The sequence below is a fragment of the Pezoporus occidentalis genome, unplaced genomic scaffold (assembly GCF_034315485.1).
Source record: "Pezoporus occidentalis ecotype Australia unplaced genomic scaffold, CSIRO_AGI_Poc_V1 ctg45, whole genome shotgun sequence".
Lineage (NCBI taxonomy): Eukaryota > Metazoa > Chordata > Aves > Psittaciformes > Psittacidae > Pezoporus > Pezoporus occidentalis.
The window spans coordinates 2,636,227-2,645,789 of NW_026915780.1; the positions used below are offsets into that span (position 1 = coordinate 2,636,227).

A 9,563-nucleotide genomic window follows, 5' to 3' on the forward strand; every position below is an offset into this window, starting at 1 on the left:
GTTGTATCCCATGGTTTAATATACCTATTGTTTAAAACTGCACTTTGGGTCCCTGCAGTCTGACCACCTTTCTTCTGTATTAACAACTCAGACGTGGCGTCCCAAGGAAACCCTTCTGAGAATGAAGCAGTATTTAAATGTAATACATGCAATCCCCACAAGGTGCCATTTTCTGACTATTTGTGCACTGTCTTTGTACTTAAAGGAGTGTCGGGATATACAAAAGCCAAGTGTGAGCTTCTTTCTGTGCTTGGAGACAGGGGCTGCAGCCTGCAGCCACTCAGAACGAGTATTACCACTCCACCAGGTCGTGTTAGACTCAGAGCAAGCCTGTCCCAAACCTACCCTAGCACAATATTACAATATAACACATAGAAAACTGAAGAAAACTGTTCTTGACAACAGATGATACAGGCTCCACATAACATTCATTCACAGTAAAAAATACAACCTGCTTCAATGAACTGGACTTCTATTTCTTGTTACTCTATTATGTGAATGGTTTTGACTTTGTGCAGGGCTCACTCTTTTGGTATGTATCCATGCCGAGGCATGCATAGATGTACGTATCCATGCTGAGATTCACTGACTATCACAGAGGAGGTTTACTTCCGAGGTAACTTCTCATTAAATGGACTCTTCAGTGCAGCCCAAACTCATTTTGTTCTTAGACCCTATGTGCTTTTGCTTGCACTCGGGTTTTGCACAGAGCCATTTATCACATCATGCTTGACTTTTCCCTTCTCTCTGCTTGAGTGCCCGGGGCTGCCCAAGGCTCCCATTAACTCCACATCTGCCCCAAAGCCGCTGGAAACCCTTTGGCTTGGATAAGCCTTGGGGCAGATTGGTTGGGCTTGTGATGAAGAGAGAAGCAGCCTTAAGAAGGAAGAGTGTTAATACTTTAATGAAAGGTTTCAGATTCATATGAGCAATTTTAAACTAGAAGCCTGCTTTTCTTTCACAATTACATGGATCAGCCCTTCAGGTTTCCCTTGTAAAACCTGCCGGGAATCATGGCATTCCCTGACATTTCTTTGTCCGCTTTGGTTTCTCTAATGAGATGATGAAGCATCTCATGGTTTGTTAAGATACAATACATGAAAAAGGTGTTTAAAGCTGTTGATTCAGGACGGGAAGCCAGGCAATCACAGTTTCTTACAACCTGTGATGTGGTGTATCCTGCCCTCTTCAGCACACGAGCAATCACTGGAATCAGGAGGCAATACTGAGATTTCGAGTCCGAAAATGGCAAAATCACCCAGCAGCAAGTGGAAGATGTTCAGAGCCAAGGGAGCTGCCCCTGTGGCTGCAATGGGACTGGAGGCTGCCCTGGTTGACCCCAAGGTGGAGGGGTTCCACATGCTCAGGAAAAGGCAGGGGCATGAGGAAGCCCTTTGCTGAGAGAGCTGCCAGAAGAAGAATCACAGAATCCCAGCCTGGTTTGTGTTGGGGGGGACCTTAAAGCTCACCCAGCTCCAACCCCTGCCACGGGCAGGGACACCTTCCACCGGAGCATCTTGCTCCAAGCCCCCGTGTGCAGCGTGGCCTTGAACACTGCCAGGGATGGGGCAGCCACAGCTTCTCTGGGCACCCTGTGCCAGCGCCTCAGCACCCTCACAGGGAAGAGCTTCTGCCTAAGAGCTCATCTCAGTCTCCCCTCGGGCAGGTTAAAGCCATTCCCCTTGGCCTGGCCCTACAGGCCCTTGGCCAAAGCCCCTCTCCAGCTTTCTTCTTGGTCCATTTAGGTATTGGAACACTGTTACAAGGTCTCCTTGTACAAACACAGCCATATACTGCCGGAAGAGACACTTACAGGAAAGAATATTTTCTCCCCAAACAACTTTCTTACGTGATTGTTTGTTTGCTGTTTGATGGTGCTTTTCTTTCAGAACCTACACAGAGGAAAAAGTGAAGAGCTGAGCTGTCAGTTCTTCTTGCTCCTATTTGGCCCAGGTCAGCATGTGAGCAAACCTCTAGTACAGGATGCTCACCTACACACTTGGGCACTTTAAAGAACTTTTAAATAGATATTTACTACATTCAGACTGATAGAATCATAGAATAGTTAGGGTTGGAAAAGATCTGAAGATCATCCAGTTCCAACCCCCCTATATCCAACCTAAATCTCCCCTGTTTCAGTTTGAACCCGTTACCCCTTGTCCTGTCACTACAGTCCCTAATGAAGAGTCCCTCCCCAGCACCCCTATAGGCCCCCTTCAGATACCCAAAGGCTGCTCTGAGGTCTCCACACAGCCTTCTCTTCTCCAGGCTGAACAGCCCCAACTTCCTCAGCCTGTCTTCATACAGGAGGTGCTCCAGGCCCTGATCATCCTCGTGGCCTCCTCTGGACTTGTTCCAACAGTTCCATGTCCTTTTTATGTTGAGGACACCAGAACTGCACACAATGCTCCAGGTGAGGTCTCACGAGAGCAGAGTATTGTCTTAATGAGAAGCTCCAGGGTACAGTCATGAGACATTTCATGATATTGCTGATAAAATCCATTGCTCTTTCACAAAGCACTTTAATGGGAAAAAAAAAAACCACCCCAGCTAGCAATGAGCATCAAGGAGCTAAGTTTATATCACAAACTCATGGCTAGCATAGCAAAGAGTCTGTGCTGATCATCAGCTGTGAAGAGGTCAGGCAGCCATGGTAGGGACCAGCTCAGCTGAAACATGGTTGTTCCTTAGTCTGAACCAAAATTAATGAGCTCACCTTAACAAAACGATGGAAAACTCACAGCCTGAAGAGTCTGTGGGCTCAGGGTGAGCAGAAACACCTTGTGGGTTAAGCCCATAATGAAAACAGAATACCATGTATCAGTTCTATCACAACCTGACAGTCATAAATGAACCGAGCCATTGGCAGAGATAATAGCAGGGAATCTTTCAGCAACCACAACAATAATCACTAAAATAATAGTAATGAAACATCTTCCCTTTCATCGGGTTATACAGGTGATAAAGAAGTATTTTCCTTAAAAAAAAATCCATGTTAAATATGTAAAAATAAACAGATATCTAAGTCATGTGTAGTCATTTTGAAAGGTTTGATCTTGTGAAAATAATACACTAATCCTTTCCAGTAGGTATGAGATGGGCATTGTAAAAGCTACTGCTGCAGGTAGGAGTAGAGAGTGGTCCCTATTTAGCCATATGATCTTAAAGCCAATACCAGATAGATAGTATTGTCATTATATTGGTCTTTTTCCCTACTTCATTATAATATTTCCCCTCTACCACCCCCACTTCTGCAGCTCTTCATTCAGCACTTATTGGAACTCACTCTACAACCACTGTCTCTTGAGTCAGCTCATGGTAGTATTCATCTGGTCAGGGCACAGGGTGCCCAGAGAAGCTGTGGCTGCCCCATCCCTGGCAGTGTTCAAGGCCAGGTTGGACACAGGGGCTTGGAGCAAGCTGCTCTAGTGGAAGGTGTCCCTGCCCGTGGCAGGGGTTGGAGCTGGAGGAGCTTTAAGGTCCTTTCCAAACCAAACTGCTTTGGGATTCTGTGATCCTATGAAAAGATGCCTTTTCTGTTACTTTCATGTAAAAACTCCAAGGCAGTGACTAGAATGTGGAAACTTGGCTTATGTACTGGTTTTACCTATACAGTTAGCCATATAAAATTTGCTAGTTCCTATTCTGTTTTGCCAGCATAATAATCCTGGGAAGCCATGTCTTAACACAGTAAAGCATGGGGAAATCATAATGCTTAGGAGGGATGAATTGCATGCAAAAATCAGAGGGCATGAAAATTGACTAAAAAATAGAAATAAAGGTGATTTATCACATTCTGTTTGTGCTTATTATGGGCTCTTCCTAAGTGATGATCGCTCTAAAAATACAAAATTATTGCTTTTGCAATCAGATTAAAATAGAACTGAAACTAAAATATAAGGAATTAAGACCAGTAAAATAATCCTGGTTGATTTCTTAGGAAATTAAAACTCTGTTTGCAGCTACTCTCTGCTTTTACCTGCTTAACCAGCAAGAACTGCAGGCACAGACTGCACGTGGTGTTGGGAACTTACCATCAGACTTTTCCATTTCTCCAAGTTAACTCAGCAGACACCCCATGGGCACTGCTCACACACAACTAAATCCCTTGCACCCTTACCACTTAATTCTATCTGGATGAAGAAACAGTCTCATTCTTTATTTCCACAAGTTTATCCTTGAATAATGAAACCAGGCTGCTATTTGATGCCAGTACAAGAACATCCCCTGTAAAAGGCACAGCTACCATAACCACGTTATTTCCTCAACTCTTCCATAAGGTATTAACCTAAATCTAATTCTCCAGAGTGTCCTGGCTGAAATGAACCATGAACAAGATTTCTAGCTCTGTTTAGGTACTCCCTCAACGAGTGAAACCTTTTCAACCCCACCTCCAGTTGATTTGGGGGAAAATGGTGGAAAGATGCTGTTTCCTTAATAGTACATCCATCCCCAAACAGTTAACACCACAGCAGGCAGCAAGCTGGCTCTGAACTTCAGCAAGGGGGAGATTCCTAATGATTCCAAGATCAGGAGATGCCAGAAATGGCATCTAGTTGCAAGAGCACCCTGTACTCTCACTCATGTCAGATGTCTCACCACTCATACACAAAGTTTTATGCCCTTACATGCTTTGAACACACACACACCCCCCACATAGATGAAGCTGTTGACAGACGTGTCCATGAGGCTCCATGCCCTTTCCCTTTCTGTCTGCAGTGATGGGTCATACATGGATCTGCAGTTGCATTTAGCACTTCCTCACTCGCATTCCCCCATTCCCAGGTACGTCATTCCTCATTCTGCACTGAAGCAGGCTCTCATCAGCCGGTCCAGACCCAGGGTGTCTGCAGCATCCCCCTCTAATTACAGCATCCCACTGCAGCATCCCATCCCATTGCAGCATTTCACCCCACTGCAGCATCCTCACACCCCTTTCCACTGCAGTCTGCAGCTTCCCAGGTACTGCAGACTCATTACCTGGCACAGTTCTTCATTCAAGCAGTGTTTTTGCTTAGAGGGTTTGCAACTTTCTCCAGCTAGATTGATTTATTAGAAAAATTCACCTTTTCTTTCCAATACAGAAAAATAGAATTAGAGTAGAACAGAAGCACAAAGAGATACAAATGATGGCCTCCATCCATTGAATCATCATCTGAAATGGTCCCTGAAGAAAAGTTCTGGCAAGATGGCATTAATTGTCCATGGACTTGCTGTGCTGTTACAAGGACCCCAGTGGGAAACCCTGAAGCACCTGCACTCCCCAGGTTCTCCTCATTGTGTTCTGCTGCTGGCCCAGGGCAAGCAGTCTCAAGGTGAAAATACAGAGTTCAACCCACACACTTGGATCCAGAGCTTTGTATCCTGAAGCAGATGTGTGTTGTGTGAAATCAGTTCTGCCCCAGAAGGTCAGTGTCTTGGGAAGGGTCCTCCAGCTCTGCCAGGGCAAGAGTTTCTCCATCTTTCCTGTTTAAAAGTGTGTGCCCACTCCTTGGCCAATGGATTTCACAGTCCAAAGGCAGCTTTGCATGATCTGAACGCTATTTTCACTAAGACATGAATAAAAAAGCCCTCCCCCCTCGTTTATCACAGCACAAGGCTACCTCCCCTCTTCACTCGACGTGACCTGCTCGCCACAACCCTCAGCCACCTTACAAGCAGCTTAAAATGCAACTAAAGACAACATTCGCTTTCGGCATTTCACTTTTGGAGCTGGATGAGCCTTAGGGTCCCTTCCAACCCAACCCATTCTGTGATTCTATGACCTCTGGGAAGTCCAGGCTGCAAACCCAGCACCCATCAAGCACCAACCCTGACCCACCCAGGGGGCTGCAGCCAGGGCTGTTGTGGGGGTTATGCTCTCCTCCTGGCTGCGAAAGGGGAGAAAACCACCCTGGACACCCACAGCGCAGGAGGTTAAAGCCTTTCCAAGGTTTCTGAGGGACAGAACAGTGTGAGAGAGGAGGGAACGCAGCCTCGACGGCTTCACTCCGCGCCCAGCACACCCCGAACCCCGCTCCCTTCCTCCTGCACCTCTTCATTTACCGATTACACGCAAAAAAAACCCCCAAACCCGTCCATTTACAACCCCGATCCTCTCCCGTGCCGCACTCACACCGCAGCCCCGTACAGCGGGGTCCCACCGCCGGCGGGGCAGGACCCGCCGCTCCCCTCGGCCGCGCCAGCCTCAGCCCGTCTCCTCCTCCTCCTCCTGAAGTTGCCGTTATCGAACATCTTCTCGCAGTTGGGGTCGAGGGTCCAGTAGCTGCCTTTGCCTGCGGAACACATGAAGGGTCCGGCGCTGCGGAGGGGGCCGCTCCGGCCGGGTCCCATCACAGCCCTCCCCTCCCTCTCCACCCCGATCCCCGCCCCGCTTACCCGGGTCGTCTTCGGCCCGCGGCACCTTCTTGAAGCAGTCGTTGAGGGAGAGGTTGTGGCGGATGGAGTTCTGCCAGCCCGCCTTGCTCTTCTTGTAGAAGGGGAAGTTCTCGGCCACGTACTGGTAGATCTGGCTGAGGGTCCGCCGCCGGCCCGGCGCGCTGTGGATGGCCATGGCGATGAGCGCCGAGTACGAGTAAGGCGGCCTGGCCGGCCGCGGGCACTCCTGAGGGGGGCTCAGCGCAGCCCAGCCCCGCTCCGGGCCCGGCGGGAGGAGCGGCCCGCTGGGGACGTAGGGCCCGGTGTGGCCGCCGAGCCACAGGTAAGGGCTGGCGGCGGGCGGCGGCCGAGCCGGAGGGCAGAGGCCGGGGCACACGGCGGCCTCCAGCAGCGCCTGGGCGTGAGGCGGCGGCGGCGAGGCGGGCGGCACGAAGGGGTGCATGCTCCGGCGGCTCCGCGCCGCACCGCGCTAACGCCGCTTAAATAGCGCCCGCGGGTGCGGACGGCAGCCAGGGGATACCCCCACCGCAGCCACCCCATCCCCGCCCCACGCGTGCCCCCCGCCCAGCCCCGGCCCTTCCGTCCCGTTTGAGTGCATGGGGCTCCGGACCCCGCGGTGGGCATCGCCCGGTCCGCTTCCCCTGCGAAGAGTTGGAACAGGGGGGATTTGGGAAAGCAGAAGGGTGAGAGCCAGCGGCTGGTAGCACCTTGCCAACAAGGGCAATGAATCTGCCACATGAGCCTTTGTCCCGTAGCAAAGAGATGAGCAACAAGGGGGAATGGGTTCAAACTGAAACGGGAGATTTAGGTTGGATATACGGGGGTTGGAACTGGATGATCTTCAGGTCCTTTCCAGCCCTAACTATTCTATGATTCTATCAGTCTGAATGTAGTAAATGTCTATGTAAAAGTTCTTTAAAGTCCCCAGGTGTGTAGGTGAGCATCCTGTACTAGGGGTTTGCTCACATGCTGAGCTGGACCACATCAAATAGGAGCAAGAACTGACAGCTCAGCTCCATTCACTTTTTCCTCTAGGTAGGTTCTGAAAGAAAAGCACCATCAAACAGCAAACAAACAATCACGTAAGAAAGTTGTCTGGGGAGAAAATATTCTTTCCTGTAAGTGTCTCTTCCGGCAGTATATGGCTGTGTTTGTACAAGGAGACCTTGTAACAGTGTTCCAATACCTAAATGGATGAACAAGAAAGCTGGAGAGGGGCTTTGGCCAAGGGCCTGTAGGGCCAGGCCAAGGGGAATGGCTTTAACCTGCCAGAGGGGAGACTGAGATGAGCTCTTAGGCAGAAGCTCTTCCCTGTGAGGGTGCTGAGGTGCTGGCACAGGGTGCCCAGAGAAGCTGTGGCTGCCCCATCCCTGGTAGTGTTCAAGGCCAGGTTGGACACAGGGGCTTGGAGCAAGCTGCTCTAGTGGAAGGTGTCCCTGCCCGTGGCAGGGGTTGGAACTAGCGCTGCAGCTCCTGCATCTCCCATGCAATGGGATCACGTCCTACACCCCATAACCACTGTTGCAGTCCAGACATGCACATCAGAAGCTCAGACCAGAAAGCCCCAGACTGCCGAGGGGTGTTTGCACAGAGGGTTCAGGTACCTTTTTCACTTGACTTAGAATCACAGAATCCCAGCCTGGTTTGCGTTGGAAGGGACTTTAAAGCTCATCCAGTTCCAACCCTTGCCATAGGCAGGGACACCTTCCACTAGAGCAGCTTGCGCCAATCTAAATCTAAATTTCTAACTCTAAATTCTAAAATTGCTCATCTTTGTTGGAAGACATATCGTGATTTGAAGAAAAAGTGACTTTAAGTTGCATTTCTATATATTCTTTTCCTAGAGAGTACATCTGCCTTTCTGAAACTTCAGACCCTTTCTAAGAAACAGATAAAAGGCATGGCTTTATCAGTAGGTAGAGCTATATAAAGCAAAATATAAATGGGATAGTGATCAGTGGTAGAGAATTGAAATCCTTCAGGTGGCATCTCATACAACTAAAATCATCTCCAATTCTTAATCTGCCCATCTCTATTTTGGGGCTGGGAATGCAGGAGTGAAAGTCCATCTGTCTCGCTGGATCTTTGTGTAGTCAATATCGTCCTTATGCCTGAAGTATTTCTTTCTAAACCACGTTATTTATTACAGGTCGGCATTCCCATGGCAGGTCTGTCTAACCTGGTATTCCTCTGGGCATGGCTCAGAGCAGAGCATAGAATCCCAGCTTGGTTTGGGCTGGAAGGGACCTTAAATCTCCTCCAGCTCCAACCACTTTCCACTAGAGCAGCTTGCTCCAAGCCCCTGTGTCCAACCTGGCCTTGAACACTGCCAGGGATGGGGCAGCCACAGCTTCTCTGGGCACCCTGTGCCAGCGCCTCAGCACCCTCCCAGGGAAGAGCTTCTGCCTAAGAGCTCATCTCAATCTCCCCTCGGGCAGGTTAAAGCCCTTTGTCCTCTCAGTGCTTCAGGGATGCAAGGAACACTCAGGAGATCAGATTTCTCCCTAATGGAAGGCAGTTTGTCGGTAGATTCCACCCTGGAGCATGAATGTCATAACCCATTTTGCACATAAATATATCTAAACACATATATATATGTATACAAACATACAAGTTCCAAGGCAAAGATTTATCTTTAACAGCCTCTTAGGGCCATCCTGGAATCTCCTGGGCTGTACCGGTCAGCACGGCAGTACTCCAACAGCACAGCTTCACCAGAGACTCATGGCCTGCCCTTTGCTATGTCACAGTAGTGTTCCAGGGAAGGTTTATTCCACTGCCCTCCAGCAAGGAATACCTCTTTGTCCATGCTTTGGGAAAATGGTTCAGAAAAACAAGCTGGTTGCCAGTGCCTGTAGGAACTCGCATTTCTGGGTGGAAATTAAGAGTTAAAAACCATTGTCTACTAATGTAAAGTCTGCACTGAATGCTCCTGTATGCACACTGCAGAATTAGAAGTACCTAATTCATACCACTGAGTATTCATCTGAATACCAGGTATTTAGGCATATTTTAAGAAGCAGCAGATCAACCAGTGTGGCTGCCTGTGGATGCTGCTCTTCCTTGGATAGCCTGCTCAGTTTTCCATGGCATTCCTTGTCCACATGCTGCCTGCCTATGTGTCAACTACAGCTACAACCACAGGGATAAGTGAAATGTGTGCTTGTAACCATCAGGCTGAGCCA

General features: G+C 49.1%; 1 protein-coding gene across 1 annotated transcript; it reads right to left on the reverse strand.

The window, feature by feature from the left end:
• Nucleotides 1–4,922: 4,922 nt before the first annotated feature.
• Nucleotides 4,923–6,901, reverse strand: FOXI2 (forkhead box I2). The gene is made up of 3 exons (XM_062635083.1): nt 6,379–6,901; nt 6,116–6,275; nt 4,923–5,540 (listed from the first exon to the last, which is right to left on the reverse strand). Exons 1-3 carry the CDS (start codon nt 6,818–6,820, stop codon nt 5,471–5,473), a joined length of 672 nt encoding a protein of 223 aa, XP_062491067.1. The 5' UTR covers nt 6,821–6,901; the 3' UTR covers nt 4,923–5,470.
• Nucleotides 6,902–9,563: the final 2,662 nt, after the last annotated feature.

What these genes read in the sequence shown, in the direction of transcription:
- FOXI2 (XM_062635083.1), bottom strand. Translation starts at nt 6,820, where the DNA reads ATGCACCCCTTCGTGCCGCCCGCCTCGCCGCCGCCGCCTCACGCCCAG. An exon ending in GCGGGCCGAAGACGACCCGG is followed by an intron (nt 6,276 to 6,378) that starts GTAAGCGGGGCG and finishes TGTGTTCCGCAG; the next exon opens with GCAAAGGCAGCTACTGGACC. An exon ending in CCGCTGTACGGGGCTGCGGT is followed by an intron (nt 5,541 to 6,115) that starts GTGAGTGCGGCA and finishes TAGTGAAAATAG; the next exon opens with CGTTCAGATCATGCAAAGCT.